This window comes from Dermacentor albipictus, chromosome 3 (assembly GCF_038994185.2).
Source record: "Dermacentor albipictus isolate Rhodes 1998 colony chromosome 3, USDA_Dalb.pri_finalv2, whole genome shotgun sequence".
Taxonomy (NCBI): Eukaryota; Metazoa; Arthropoda; class Arachnida; order Ixodida; family Ixodidae; genus Dermacentor; species Dermacentor albipictus.
The window spans coordinates 118366545-118382972 of record NC_091823.1 but is presented as its reverse complement, the minus strand read 5'-3'; the positions used below and the strand labels follow the sequence as shown (position 1 = coordinate 118382972).

General features: G+C 46.5%; 1 protein-coding gene across 1 annotated transcript in view; it reads right to left on the bottom strand.

Annotated features, from left to right (window-relative positions):
* LOC135915604 (glutamate receptor-like) overlaps window positions 1–14814 on the bottom strand; it is a 35149-nt gene extending 20335 nt beyond the window's left edge. The window contains exons 1-4 of the mRNA XM_065448718.2: window positions 14673–14814; window positions 12622–12728; window positions 7613–7703; window positions 2183–2344 (exon numbers count right to left, since the gene is read on the bottom strand). Of these exons, the coding sequence (XP_065304790.2) occupies window positions 2183–2344; window positions 7613–7703; window positions 12622–12677 (309 nt within the window). The 5' untranslated portion in view covers window positions 12678–12728; window positions 14673–14814. The remainder of the gene's footprint in view (window positions 1–2182; window positions 2345–7612; window positions 7704–12621; window positions 12729–14672) is intronic.
* Window positions 14815–16428: the final 1614 nt, after the last annotated feature.

The following is a 16428-nucleotide window of genomic DNA, read 5'->3' as shown; positions in this document are numbered from 1 at the left end:
ATGCTTGACTGAGTAATGTTTTTCCCCTTTAGACAACGATATCAATGTACGGTGCGTGGGTAGTACTGTTGCAAAGATATAAGCGATAATAGCATTACTCATTCTCTTTGCATGCAGTTTTCTCCTGTGCTGACCCAACTGAAAGACGTGTAATGTCAAAAATGTCAAAAGGTAGGCGAGAGACACAGCTGTGCCACGCGCAAAGTTCTAAACATAATACCGTCGTGGCAGAGAAAGAGACACTGACATTGGCTTTGTTCGTCTGGGCAAGCGATCTCTCGACTCTACAAGAGCGCTGCGCGATGGTTGTTTCACAATGAAAAAGCTCCGCCAATCTCTTCGAGGCAATTTCGTTGTTTCGTAAGACGCATCGCTATTGTGCAATCGATGCGCAGTTAAGTGCAGTTTCATGCACTACATCAAGGGAAAACATGAATGAATTCAGGCTTCTTCACCTGCCTTCCGCTGGCTTTTCTTGGAAGGTAGCTTATTATATACTTTTTTTCCCGTATCCGTGGTCCCTTTTTACTACTAAAATATACAGTATAAGCTTGGCAGTAGCTGAACATAGAGAGCGTAATTTCGCTTAGTTTTCATAGCGAAGCTTTCTCTGGTTACAAACACACACAAACACTCACACACACACACACACACACACACACACACACACACACACACACACACACACACACACACACGCACGCACGCACGCGCACACACACGCACACACACGCACACACACGCACGCACACACACGCACAGACACACACAACTGGAGGAGAGGAAGCCCGTGAAGCCCGATTTTTATTAGTCACATCCTAAGAAGTCAACAATGACACCAAGGACAGCATAGGTGAAATTATCTGCAGTACCTATCTGAATGAAAGAGATGACAAAAAATGGGAATGAATGTTGATAAGAAAACGGCGCTTTGGTAGCTCAGCTGGTAAGAGCATCGCACGCGTAATGTGAATACATGGGTTCATATCCCACCTGCGACCGGCTGTTTTAAATGTCTTAGCATCTCTATGCGTACCAGGTGGCAACGATCGTCCGTGCTTAGTCCCGTAAGATGCTTTCAAGATAGCGCCCGCGCAGCAGGGAGCGAATTCATCTGCGTGCTGCCTCTCGCTTCAACGCTAACGTAGGGGCGATGTCGAAGCACTGACGGAGCTCTCAGCTCACGCCGCCCTCTGCCCCTTTCGTAGATCGCTATCAAAATACGGGCCCGTGCGTCTCTCTTCAATGCCAAGCGGCGAGAACACAGCGCGCGAAGCTATCAGCAGTCGGCACTCTCTCTCAGCATCGCAGATCACTTTCGAGATACGGTCCGTGCGGCCGTGCTATACGGTGCCGCCGCCGGAGTACTTTTCGTCAAGGTTCATAAGGGTTCGACGCGGATGGATAAAACGCTAAGTGGCGATAACGGCTTATGGTACTCGGAACACCATCAGTGCACCTGGGACCATCACCTGCAGTACTTTGTTTGCGTCGTCAGTACACCTTGCGGCGCTGTCCGCACGTGTTCGTGTCGCCGCAGCGCTGTCATTTGTACTCGCCGGATCAAGTTTCATAGCATTGGCAATGACAACGGGCTGCGTGGATGTGAGCAAGTGGCACAATATTTACGCATTTAGACCACTCCCAGAGGAATTTCTGGGTAATTCTTTCACCCTCTTTCATTTTAATTTATTGATAATTTCTTTTATTCACTTAAGGCCTGCAGATGATTTCCCCGATGCTGTCCTTAGTGTCATTGCTGGTTCCTTATGTTGGCTTCTTAAGTACATCTGTACAGCATAACTGAAAATAATTCTACATAACACCTGAGTAAATAAAGTCGTCTCACAAGTATTTCTGAAACACATCGATCTGGTGATAGAATAGCACATATCATACTTTTTTATTAGCTGGGTTTCATTGATTTATCGATTTGTAATCTGCCACTGGGTGTGCACCCGATCTTCGCCGATCCTCGAGATTGGCAACGATAGGGCTAGAATCTTCCAGGTGGGGTTCTCGTGAGTCAGTATGCCTACCTATGGCTATGTGCCGAAATCTATCCTCTGCTGCGCGATATATTCGTGTTCTTTTTTTTTCTCGTGTCTACAGTAGAAATATGCTTCTTAGCAGCGTACTCAACCATGTTCGAATTCACGCAAGCGAAACTTTTCCTGCTTACCTGCCAGTGAAACGCCATGAGTGTTCCAAAGGCGCTGATTTCCACCAGGTCTGGGAATCCGGCCAAGATGGCCATGTACTCCGCCATTATTTGTGGAGAGAAATTGACAACTTGGGTACGATCATATGTCACCGAGATCGGAGTGATAACAATGTCAGCCCTCTGTAAAGAAACAAGTTGACGTGAGGCACAAATCATGCGAAAAGAGGCGCCTCCCATTGGGGGGGGGGGGGCTATAGGGAGGGGGGAAGGGTTGGTTGAGTTAGCGCGGCGATCGTGAAAAACACCTCGTGGAGGTCACTGTATGGAGATTTTTGTTCTTCCCACAAGTTCCATGTGCGAGGTGTGACGGGAAACGGCATCTTATACTACGTGCAGGAGGCGCGAAACAAATGCGAGATAACGGGCCACACGAACGCAGGTATATTTCAAGGTAATACTAAAAGTTATAGAGATCCCCGAAATTTTCGAGGTAATTTCTGCAACTTTGAGCAGCTGCACAGTACAGACCGTGAACAGGTGCCAGTACTGCGCTGGAACTTTCAGCGCTTGGGTGAAGCACGGTAATATTGTCCCCCGCGCCGTGACGAGGTGCTGTTGGATACTGCATGGGCGAGCAGGTAAAATAAAATCAATTAAGTGCTCTCGATCAACCGCTACGTCGATCTAATAACGTGGCGCTCGTTATTCTGGAATGACCAGGCCACCATCATGAAGCGAGCTGCATGCGGAATGGTGAGAGCTCTACTAAAATAACTCTACTAAAAAAGAAAGGGACAATCCAAGCTTCCCTAAATTTCGTGCAGGAAACCGATTTCTCTGCGAGAGCGTATGTGTATATGTGCGCCAGATCTACACAGAAAGGTGGGTAACGGAGTAGACCGGCTTGTATACATGCCTTCCCTGCTTTCCCCAGTCATACTCGCAATGACTTTGACAGTTTCTTCCTGTGTTTTTTTTTTTGAAACGAAGCTTTCCAGGTGTAAGCTCCTGGACATTGCTGAACATGACTGTTGCTGCTGCTTCTATTTTAGCGACTGGCTTAAACACAAGGCAGCATTCGTATTACGAATCGGCCTGCATATGTAGCCCAGTCTGTAAACTACCTACAGACTACAGGTTGCCGCCTCTATTTTTTTACTGAATTACATGGTAAAAGAAGAAACGACACCGCATATTCTGAGAGCAGCAAGTATATGCTTTCAAGCGCCTAATTCCTTTAATAAATCGAAGCTTCTTGTGTCTTCTTTTCTGTGATTTACCGCGTTTGCTTGGTCGGCTTCTTGCTGAGTATAGCCGACTCTAGAAATAATGCAATTGATAAACTGGGCTGGTCATGGAGCTGGTGTTTTCAACAGTGGGCCTATCATGGAGACAGAGTTATCCTCAACAGCCTGGATAACATGGATTGCGTGGCGATGTTTTCGGCTTCTCATTAATTTCCTAGGTAGGCGTCGCTAGGCAGGCAATCGCTAAGCTGCAAAACGCGTTGCAGAAGAGAAGCAGATTGGTAGCATCAATTAGGCGAAAGCTTCTCTTCACATGTATTCCAAAATGTGCTTTGGGTCTAGAGAACTTTGTTTTTTTTATTGCCTTCAGGTGGCGCTTGAGTCGTCATTCATTGATTGAGACAGTTACCGTGTGCTCTGGTGCATTGTGGGGCTAACCGAAAGAGGTTTCAGGTCCATACCTGAAAGCAGCTATGGACCTGCTTTCAGGAATTGCGCTCTGTCCATAGTGCTCGTCGCTATATAGAGGCTATGGGAGCTACTACATCGACTAAGTGTGATTATTGAAGCAACAAACGGCAATGGTGCGCTAGTTGGGACTGATTGATCGAAACTGCCCTGAATGACCAACGGATCCTTACAGTAAGCTATGGCTCACATTCGCTGGACATGCGAAATGCATATCATCGCTCCTAAACAGCTTTTAATTTTGACATTGTACAATAATATGCGCTGTTTGCTTTTTTAATAATAATAATAATAATACTTTATTGATGACCTGAGAAACGTACAGTGGAAGAATCGGGCCTGCCAAAGCCACAGTGGGCTTGAACGGCAGTGCCTGGCAGACAGCGACAGAGCCATCAGTAACTCGTTATTAAACAACAGGGAAAAAAAAAACACACACACACACACTCACATGACAGGCTTCCAATCACGCATTCATGTGTCTAAGAGCCTTTCTAAGACCATATTTCGTTTTCACATCTTGTATGCTTTGAGGAAGTAGATTAAACATTGCTGGGACATAGTAGCTACGAAGTCTTCGACCATATCTCGTCTTACAGCGGGATGTAATGTAAGGATTCTTTGGTCTCAGGGAACGGACAGGCACATAAGGAATTTTATACTGACTTAACCAAAAATGTTTTAAGATAACAGTTTCAAGCAGCAAAGAATTGAAATCAGGTAAAGACAAAGTTTTGAACGCATCAGATTTGGGGGAGACATCATAAGCAACATGCTTCAGAATGCCACGAAGGACGGAGTTGACCCGGCTTACCAAATGTTGAGCGTCATGACCATATGTAGATATCCCATACCGGATTACACTGTAGCATAAGGCATGTACTACAAGCTTTCGGACAGACAATGGCATGTAAAATTTTATGTTATACAAAACACAAGACACTGCGCGAAGTTTTTGACAAATATATGCGAAATGAGAGTTCCAGGATAAATCACTGTCAAAAAAGACACCAAGGTATTTAATTGAACAAGCATATTGCACAGGGGCACACGAACAGGGATTGCAATGTGATGTGTGCAAATATAACGGGGAAGATAGGGTAACTTGCTTGACAGGGTTGTGCAAACAGGTTAGTTGAGTTTTCGACGCATTTATATGGACTACATTATTCTGAAACCAGTCCATCACTCTTGTTGCTGCCATTTGTAAAGAAGAGATGGCGTCAGTGTAACTTCGAACGTGTGAAACAAGGACAGTGTCATCAGCATACTGATGTAATTTGACGTTCACAACATTAGATAAATCATTAAAATATAAGTTAAATAATAACGGACTTAAAATTGAACCCTGGGGGACGCCAGCTTTAATTTCGGTCAGGCTGCTACGAAATTTTCCAATAGACACAAGTTGTTGCCTATGAGATAAGAAGTTTTTCAGAAGCCGCAAAAACGCACCCCGAAAGCCTGTGTAAGTTCTCCGTTTTGGTTACCTGTGAGAAAAATACTCGGCAAATTTTTCTTTTTCAATACCACTTGCGGCGGTTTCTTTTCAAAGTATTGGACCTAATTTTTGTCTTCTTCATGAACGCGGGATCATGCGGACGTTACATGGTTAGAGAGCGTTGGCAGTGAGTGCGGCGCTAAAGAGCTGCTTCCGAATAAGCATTTACATCGTCCTCAAGTTGGCGAGAGTGGCCATGTGGGGCTTGTTGGTTGTGGGCTTGCTGGAATACACATAACGTTGCGTGTGTATCTTCTTTATTTGCCTTCTGGTGTCTTCGTTCCTTGACTGGGCTACATCATGATCATCATCCTCATCATGATCATCATCAGCCAATCTTATGTCCACTGCAGGACGGAGGCCTGTCCCTGTGATCTCCAATTACCCCTGTCATGGGCCAACCGATTCCAACTGGCGCCCGCGAAGTTCCTCATTTCATCGCTCCACCTAGTCTTCTGCCGTTCTCGACTGCGTTTCCCTTCTCTTTGTACCCATTGTGTAACCCTAATGGTCCAACGGTTATCATACCTGCGCATTACATGACCTGCCCAGCTCCATTTTTTTCTCATGTCCATTAGAATCATGTCCATTATCGGCTATACCCGTTTGCTCTCGGACCCAAACCGCTCTCTTTCTGTCTCTTCACGTTATGCCTAGCATTCCTCGTTCCATCGTTCTTTGCGCGGTTCTTAACTTGTTCTCGAGCTTCTTCGTCAATCTCCAAGTCTCCGCCCCATTTGTCAGCACCGGTAAAATGCACTGATTCTACACCTTCCCTTTCAATAATAATGCTAAGCTTCCAGTCAGAAGCTGACAATGTCTGCCGTTGCGATCCAACCAATTTTTATTTTTTGAGGAATTTCCTTCCCATGATCAGGGTCCCCTGTCATTAGTTGACCTAGGTAACGTACTCCTTCCCAGACTGTAGAGGCTGATTGGCGATCCTGAACTCTTGTTCCCTTGCCCGGCTATTCATCATTATCTTTGTCTTCTGCATATTAATCTTCAACGCTACTCTGCACTCTGTCTGTTAAGGTCCTTAATTATTTGTTGCAACTGGTCTGCAGTGTGTCTGAATGGAACAATGCCATCGGCAAACCGAAGGTTGCTAAGATATTCGCCGTCGATCCTTACTCCTAAGCCTTACCAGCTTAATAACTTGAGCACTTCTTCCAAACGCGCAGGGAATAACATAGGAGAGATTGTGTCTCCCTGTCTGACCCCTTTCTTTATAGCTATCTTCCTACTTTTCTTGTGTAGAATTAAGGTAGGTCTGGAATGTCCTTATATATTTTTCAATGTATTTATGTAGAGCGTCTGAACTCCTTGATTGCGTAATGCCTTTATGACCGCTGGTATCTCTACTGAATCAAATGCCTTTTCGTAATCTATGAAAGCCATATAGAGAGGCTTATTGTACTGTGCGGATTTTTCGATTACCTGATTAATGACATGGATGTGATTCATTGTAGAATATCCCTTCCTGTAGCCAGCCTGTTCTCTTGGTTGACTAAAGTCCAGTGTTGCCCTTATCTATTGGAGCTTATTGTGGTGAATATTTTATATAATACTAGGAGTAAGCTAATGGGCCTATAATTTTTCAATTATTTAACGTCTCCCTTTTTGTGGATTAGTATAATGCTTGCTTTCTTCCAGCTTTCTGGGAACCTCGCAGTCGATAGATACCTCGTATAAAGAGCCGCCAGTTTTCCAAGCATTATGTCTCCTCCTTCTTTTATTAAATCGACTGTTATTCTACCTTCTCCTGCCGCTCTTACTCGTTTCTCGTCTTGTAGGGCCCTTCTGACCTCATCGCTAGTTAAAGGAGGAGTTTCGGTATCCTGTTTATTGCTGTTTCTAATGGAGGTATCCTGACTCCTTTGGGTACTGTACAGGTCAGTATAGAATTCTTCCGTTGCTTTTACATGCCTTCGAGATTGCGGATGATATTACCCTGCATATCTTTCACTGCATACATCTTGGTTTGTACTTCACGAACTATAATTAGCTCGTTAAGTTGGAATGGTTTTCCAACTCGCAGGGTCACACTGTGCATTACTTATATTACTGCACAATGCAAAAAACTGCCAAAGCACAGGAATAGCGCATGAATATTTGTTACTATTCCACTGTTGATTATTACACATCGAATGCAAAAAACCCCGCTAGTACAGGGGCTGCTTATGAAATATGTAGCCACAGAGGCGGCTCGCTCGGTGGGCAGTTACTTACATTTCTATACAGGTCGCCGACTAGACCTATCCAAGTTCCATTCGGAAGGGCTATGCCTGTGCCTCCTTCGTCTGGACAAACCATGTTATAGCTGAAAAATGAAAATGAGCGAAATGTGAGAATGCTGTAGTCAGAGGACATTTCGGAAGTGTGAAATCTTTGGTTCTATCTACATCATTTTGCCTGTAACATATTTTGCACCACCGCCGTTCTTCCACAATGGGCAGATTATCTCTGTAAGTTTTATGCTCTCTAGTGGAGTGGTGGTAGTCATAGGCGCCGGCTAAGGCTGGGCCCCTCCGAAGTATTCCAGGGAGTGGTGAGCAGAGCAAGTCCCTCCTCCCGGCGATGCGATGGCCTCCCTTCACCCCTTTCTTTCTAAAGGGTTATCACATGCTGTTACCCACATTATTTGAGGTTTCTTTTGAGTTGGCTCTACCTTTTCACTTAAAATTTTATTGTGGCTGAAGGCTCACTGCGTCCTTCTTGCGCGGACGCGCATGGCTAATACTTCATACTTTTACATTATTTCTGCAAATCCTGACAACACGAGGGCAAGCACATTAGAAGCACCAACGGCGGCTGCCTAATCCGTATTTTCTCACTTCAACTTTTTTAAATTTCCAGTGTAAACAGCATAGTGGTGGTGGTGGTGTTGCAGCCGGCGGAGTTAGCCCAGTGTACATAGCCGCCAATTGTTTCGCCTGAGCCTTCTATGAGTTGAGATCGAGGGTGTGTCACCAGGTGTCGATGAACCCCGTGTCCCGCATGAAAGCAATCAGCAGCCGTCGCAATCACTTCCTGATTGTCGCGGGCCCTCCGGGGAAAACGGCATCTTCAATGGTCCAGTGCATAAGACCACTCTTTTGGAGGCTGTGGACCATCGTTCTTCTTTCTGTGCCGAACTGCAGGCGTAGCCAAATGAAATGTTCAGTGCCGCCGATATCACCACAGAAGGCACAGAGCGGCGAAGCGCAACGTCCAGTCTTGAATTACCAAACCGGGCTGTATACGCGGAGTCGATTCTGATGCGGCGCACCAGCGTGGTTTTCTCGTAAGTCCATGGAAAACAGAGGCTGCGTGTGGAGTCTTTTGGATCACCCTAAAGTGATTGCGGATTGCATCCTTAGAATTCTGAAAAATTTTTGGCGCTTTCATTTATGGGACACAAGTCAGCGCCAGCCTTGCAACAGCGCCAGCTTTTTTCGTTTTCTTCAATGCCTACATGGGATGGGATTCATTGAAATTTTACATTAGATCCCTTGCTCATTAGACCTTTAATCAGTGCCATAGATTGCCTTGTAAACTTCTCTCGAGGTAGGCCATGATGTGGTCGCTGTGACGCTGACTTTGAGTCCGTCAGCAACATGACGTGTTGTGCAGAATAGGCCCGTAGTTTTCGCAAAACAGTGGTAAATAGGCGCTTTTTATTGCTGCACATGAAACTACGCCATCCAGGTGGCCAGAACATGACACGTCAAGGGAGAGTGTTGAGAATGCTGCTGCGCAGCTATCTGTTCACACGACGACCTGGCCGTCTGTGTACACTTGTACGTGGCTTTGATACGCTTTGCTCATGCGGTCCAGTACAAGTAACTTTATTTCGGCAGTTGAAATGGTGCGTTTCGCCGAGAGCTGGGGTTCACTGAGGCTGCAGGTCACGTCTGAAAAAGACCACGCTGGTTCGAGACAACGCCGTTTAGGCCATTTCAATCCTAAAAAATCGGAACGCATTCAGCGCCGTATGGAAATCACAGCAAGTTCTTGCACTTAGCCGCCGAAGAAGTGCTGTGCATGCGGGGCACTCGCCCATCCTTAGTAGCTGTGCCAAAAAGGCCTGAGATACTAAAAGGCGGTGCGGAAGAGACGGTGCTTCATTAGTAACTTTCTTGTTTGAGGCTGCCCGAGGAACTCCCGTTGCCTAGCGAAGTCTCTTTCTATGTACTGGCTCTAAGCGTTCGAACTGACTCGATGATGGTGATACCAGCAGCAGGTGATAGAGAATGCGGCCTGTTATCAGTACAGCGTTAAGCTTAAGTACGAGCATAGCATTGTTTCACCAACGTACACCTGCCATGCGTCGAAGTGCGTTGAATCCTTGCACTGATGCAGCAACACTGCCAACCGCGCGTCGCCACGGTAACATCGTGTCGATAGCGACGCCCATGAAACGAACACTAGTTGCATGACAAATCAGATGGCCTCTGGGGTTCAGCGTCAGTCCTGTTGATTTTTGCCTTGCTCTAATATGAATGGAAGTCAAAGCTCACCGACTCTGCGGTTCTCACATTTGCTCTAAATTCTGAATCCCTCGAGAAGGCTAACCTCGGCATTATCAGACACGAGCTTGTAGACTGCGGCGACACCGTGACCACCTCTCTGTTGTAAGTGCCAGGGCTTCGGACATGTAGCTACGTGCTGTGGCGGGGGAACCGAGATGTAAGCGCTGTGGCCGGCTTCATGACTTCAACACGTGCGCAAGTAAAGACAATTTTGTGTGTGCTAAGGTGTTTAACGTCCGAAGTCGGCGCCCCTCGATGATTCGAGTTCACGGTGGCAGCCGTTGTCCGGTAACGAGACGTTTTATTCTAACACCGAGGCGTTTGACCGAGTTCAAGCTCGAAATTTCGCTCTCCCCCACGCAGCCAAAACATGACTTTTTAAACCACCAGCTGCGCAAAATAGTCACAAACCAACGAGTCAAACATGTGAGTTCGCCCCGTTGCAACCAATAGCACAAGCTTCGTGCCGCACACGGCATTGGTGGAAACAGGGGCACACTTTACAACATGGTCAACACACGTGTCATCTCCCTCTCCCCTACGTTAGGCTCCGAGTATCCGCCTTGATATTCTCCCCTTTTCTGCTGCAAGTGGCCACCGCGCAAGCTGCCCCCCCCAGAATGTTTCCACGAAACCACGGCTTATTGACAGCATGTCTGCCAGACAGTGGGCTGCCCTGCCAGTACAAGAAAACTTTGTCGTCCGTGCAGCTGTGGGCCGGCTCGCTTGAAATCCAAACACCATAATTGGGACCCGATGGCGGTCGCACACAAACGCATCCATCGGTCGTAGCCGGCTAACTGGTCGTAAAGATACTGCCGTTTTTACAAGGCATTCTCAGAAGGCGCGCGCGGATGCCAAACATTGACACACAAACCGGATGGACGGTGTCGCGTCACCTTCTTCTGGTCTGTCTCTCCTTCATTTTTTCTCCCCACACCCCTTTTTCCCTGTGCAGTGCTGTTGAGGTGTCCTCCTCTGAGAGACACTTACGGCGCTGCACTTATTTCTTCTTCTCCTTCAAAATCACTGCTCTCTCTCTCGTGTCACATCGTCCAATTTCCGTGATCGAGGTGGTCGACTGGACATGTGGGAATCGCATGGGCATTAGCGGCGGCGGTGGTCTCAAGCACTCCCTCCTAACGCTCCCCTTCAGCTCGGACCGTCTTCCCTTTTGTTCCGAGCGAGGGTGCGACATGGCGCCTCTTCTACGGTGCAACCACTAATCCGATTGCTTTAAATTGTGGGGTTTTACGTGCCAAAAACACTTTCTGATTATGAGGCACGCCGTATTGCGAGACTTCGGAAATTTCGACCACCTGGGGTTCTTTAACGTGCGCCTAAATCTAAGTACTCGGGTGTTCTCGAATTTCACCCCCATCGAAATGCGGCCGCCGTGGCCGGAATTCGATCCCGCGACCTCGAGCTTAGCAGCGCAACACCATAGCTACTAAGCAACCACCGCGGGTATCCGATTTCTTTCCACGCGTGGGTGTCTCCCGCGTCCCCTGTTCTCGTCAGAACCCACCCACGTCCTTCGTTTCCCGTTATTGGCCGATACAGCGACGTATGAAATTGTCCTGCGCTTTGCTGTAGTCGCACAAACTGGGCCCCACGACAACAGCAAGACCAACCCCCTAACCTCAAACTGACTCTCGGTATAATTTGTGTGCGCCCGCGCATGTTTGTGTGTATGTTTGTGTGCGTGCGTGCGCGTACTCGTGTTTCGACTCCTTATGCACTCACACAAAGCTTCACTGCATATAGATTCCAACTCGTTGGATCTGCTGCATTTTATTGCGATAGCAATTGCATGAGCACTCCAGGCGCATTTTTACCGTCGCCGTCGCCGTGATGCTTCGTATCAAGTCCAAGGGCGATAACACCGTCGTCGCACGCCGTATGCTGCGTGTGCGAGTGAAAGCGTGCTAGGGTGAGCCGACGATCGCGGCTCAATCTAGCGCGCTCGAGCGAGGAAAGCGGGGAGGAAGCGTGCCGTCTTTCGTCGCGCGTACTGAACCAGGGGGAGGCTAGTCGAGGGAAGGCGTTGTACTTCGGCAGCAACGCGCGGTTTCACGCGTTTTATCCTGAAAGCAATCTGCTTTGGGGGCAGAATCTAGGTGGGCCGACGACGGGACAAGTAAGAACACAACCACCGAAGCTCTGAAAGAAGTGTATGGCCTACGAAACAGATTCTCTGTATGTGCAAGCGTGTCAGGAGGTAATAATCGCGTGAATCCGAAATGACTATGTTCTCGGGAACAGTATTCATCCATGAAAAATTATGAAGCCATCGTGTAGAAGATAGTTTAGATTAGGCGGATGTCAATAGGAAGAAACATTTTCTCAAACGTGGGCATTGTATTCATTTATGCTGCGCCATTTTCAGTCTCATTTCGCAGAGCTATGTCGACGGAATTTTTACCGAAGGAGATTGTAGGCACGTTGTACGGCACAATGACAACGCTACATCAGTAAATTTGGCAACAGACTCCAGCAAATGGCGCATTCGTTCTTCATCGGCGGCAAGCATATCTTTCACACCGGAAGTAACGTAACACCCTTGTGGTTGAGTTGATAAACCTTGTAAATTACTGAGCAACTAGCAAAGTGGTTGTAAGCTACGCAGTCCTTTTGTGCGCTATAGTACGAAAGTGGCAGGATCGGCACGTAAGCGCTTAGCCGGCTTGAAATAGAATGCAGGTGTTGAAATGAGGCTATGCTCACGTGAAGCCAGCTTCCTGAGAGAGGACCTCAATCATGTTCGCCATCGGACCGTACATCTCCTTTGTTCTGGTATTGCTGCTGCAGTTCAGCGCTATCCAGGGCAGCCACTGCCACAAGGAAAGAATAAAAATTCCCCATCTCATAGGCCGACATATTCAGCAAGAAATACATTGCAACACAGTGATAAGTACAGATAACGAAAATATCTGTTTCTCACTATATGCAGCGCGATAACACCCTCGTACGTTTAGGATGCCAATAGCACATTTTAAGCTTACTAATAAATGCGTACATCTTCCCAATCTTCAGGTTGCAGTGTTTACTCAACGTCTACATTCACTTTTTCTAAGTTGTTGCGTGTTTTCCCTATCATTTCGTCTAACGTGTATTAGATCTTGTTTTCTGATGGCGTGTTGTTTCATTCCGTAGGGTGCGGCTTTGATATATAGAGATATTCAACTTTATTCTTACTCATTGTTTCATACTGCGACTGGCTGACGAAGAAAACGTGTTAAAATTAGTCCGAATAAGACGACGCTCTTAACTTCACGCGCTGTATACCATCTTGTCAGCTGCTACAGTCATTGTAAATATCCTGTAAATATATTTTTTACTTCTTTTACACCCTAACACTTTTGGGGGAGCTACTGTTCCGTGGACTATTTTAAGTTCGCTCTATCAATTATGCTTTACTTCGTGATATTTTATAGACCATAATATCTTGTCATTCTGCATATTTGGTTGGTGACTTCGTTTCTAAAGAGGCCTTTAGCGTTTGAATGTATGCGGCGAAATAAAATGGCATTGTGGGAAGATGACCCGAGCAAAATTTTCTGGTTCTCGTCTATAAAGGATTGTCTGCTGGTTGCGATAGCGCATTCCGTTACATTGTACTTCACTTGAAAATGGGTTCGAGATCATCATGAGGTGAGAATGGGGCTGAGATATCGTATTCCTAAGGATGTCCTTTCGCTGTGCAACTGTGGCTTTGTGTAGTCACATTCCAAAATATTCTCAACGCGCATCGTCTAGTGCGTGAAGTTGCCCGACGCCGAATATTGCTGACGCGTTTTAGCAGCAGTAGTACGTCCTTGAAATCACCGGCACTACTGCAGGTGTTTGAGGGTTATATTTAGCTCTGGATGCCGGCGCAGAACTACCACTGCCACCTCACGGTCAAGACTGCGACCATGTATATTTAAAGCAAGTGTTATACGATTACCTTTAACGAAGATATAGAAGTGCCCGTGACCATTGAAGGCAGAAACTACTCTATACCGACTAGTTACTTCATTTATTCGGTCACAAGGCTATCCATAACACTCAACTGCGATTTCCTTTCTTTAGTATCTTTCTTCTGCTACATTGGCAGACTGTCGCTTAAAAGCCCTTACCAAGAAGTTATTTGCCCACGCAATTGCGCCTCTTAGGCCTAAAATCAGCATGTCCGCAACGTGAGTGCAAACTTCACAAAGTATAGTAATAATTTTGCAAGCGATTTCCCAGATGTTATGAAAGGGGAACTTACATTCAGTGCCGTGACCCGGATGTGCATTCCGCTGAACGGTTTCACTGTTAGGTATAACACATTAGTAGATTGGTAAATAAGAGAACACAAATAATGAAAAGTGATGCATTAATTTATTTTTTTACTGCCCCTTACGCAGTTCAGGGGCGGTCGGTAATCGGAAATCAGTGTTTGTTGTTAAGTAGTGTGGTACTATGCTTTTCCAAAGGCTACCACTGCACATACTAGTACATAAATAAACGAGTAGTTTATATTGTGCTCTAAAGGCGCAGAACAAACGGAATAGATAAGAAGGATTCACATTATATATTAGTTTGAGAAAGCTCTTACTCCCGCGAAAGTAGAGAAATGTAGTACTCTGACACCGTACTAGCAAAATAATTTTGAAGGTCAGCGTTCTAAAAAATTAGGTTTCTCTTTCTGAAAAAATATTGCTAAACGGCTATAATATCCTGTAGTTTATAATGCAAGATTTACATCCATATAAGTGTCACGAAAACATGTGGAAAGAACATTGACTTACTGGTGCGATTCATGATGCTAGTAGTCTGTCCAAGAGACCCGCCGCTGTCTTGTCGATAAATGCTCTCTTCTGCTCACTGGCAGTTCTCATCGCGCTTTGCTCCAGTTCAATTTAACCTTGAAGACTTTGGCCACGCGATCACAAAACCCTGAAGGTAAAACTACGAATAACTGACCCGATCGTTGCCACGAGTCAGCCAAATAGGGATGCCCGACACTGCTGTGCTCAGTAAGTATTACTATACTGTTCCATGCTTGAGCTGCTAGCGTGCCGATGTACGAGTGTTTTGGCAGAGGAGAATATTAGGGAAATGTATACGGTACGCCTCAATTGCACACGTATGTCCGCTTCTCAGATACGATTACCCTCGGCGACTTCGTAGCCTTGCTATTTATTGGCTCTTAATAGCAGACTTACGCTAATGCGGTGGCACGGCAATTAGCTCTTTGCAATTTCACTGACATATGTATGAAGGGAAACAAAGATTACGGAACGGCAAAAGATCAATTACTAGGTGATGCTGGCTATGGCTAGCAGCAACCAAAGAGAGTAGCAAGCAAAAGGTATACACTTGAGCGAGGTGATTGCTGCTGTATTTATCAATAATGACATTCCGGAGTAGCGCATACCGGGAATCGCTGTATCGTTTTGCATAACTTTTTGTCCTGTTCGCCATGCGTTCATGTTCAGAAACCAAAATGCTGCCATGCATAATGTTACGTTGCGGAAGTCACATATAAAGCTGTATTTACAATATTTACAAGAGAGACATAAACAATATGACTGCCAAGACCGACTACCAAGACGACGTCAAATCGTCCTTTTCTGACCGGCGCCACTCTTGGTTACGTCGTAACATAACCTCTGCCTGTAAAGACGTCGTCTCGGCGCTAACTATAAGGAAAGTGAACTCGCGGCAAAGTAATAAGGATTCAGCCGAGGCACATGTACAACGTCCGTGGGGACAGGCGAGCCTAGTGGAGCGATCTCATAGTTAACATCGCCGAGCGGATGCAATATCGTGCAGGGCTCTGTGTGGCACGGCAGCAGCTTTTCTGACAAACCGATACGGTGACGTTGTTTCTATAGGAAGACAACGGAGCCATGAGGAAATCGGGCGTCCCGATGTCTGCATTCGTAGCGGATCTTCTGCGTGGCCTGAGACTCAGTGAACCGGGAGTCGGCAATCTGGTGAGCCGTGTGACGCCGGGCGAAGACGTCTTGAGCATATTCACGGGCAGTGTTCGTCGAGGAAGGAAGCAAACGGCAGGGTAGGGTGGCGGCTGAACAGAAGGTAAAAGGGCGAAAACTCAGCACTCTTGTGACGGGACGAATTATAGGCGAAGGTCACGAAGGATAACGTGCTATTCCAATCACTGTGGTCGTCAGAAACGTACATAGCATTTATGTCGACGTGCGACTGAGCCACTTCGTGAGTTTGTTTGTCTGCGGGTGGCAGGTGGTGGAAAGCCTGTGCTCGGGAGAACAGGAGCAAAGTAGGTCTTCAACAACTCGGGTGAGGAGCTGCCAGGGTGCGCAGTGATAGAGGACGATTTCATGCAGAAGGAAATTCGCCATTTCAGTTGCATAGCTTGCGGGTAAAGCAGGCGGGATTGCGCAGCGAGTCGTGTAATCAGTCGCGACAACGATCTACTTATTGGCAATTTCGACGTCGGAAAAGGGCTCCTTCCTCAACTGAGTAATATGAAGTGCACCCTCCAAGAGTGGTCATAAATAGCTGTTGTTCTTGTGAACA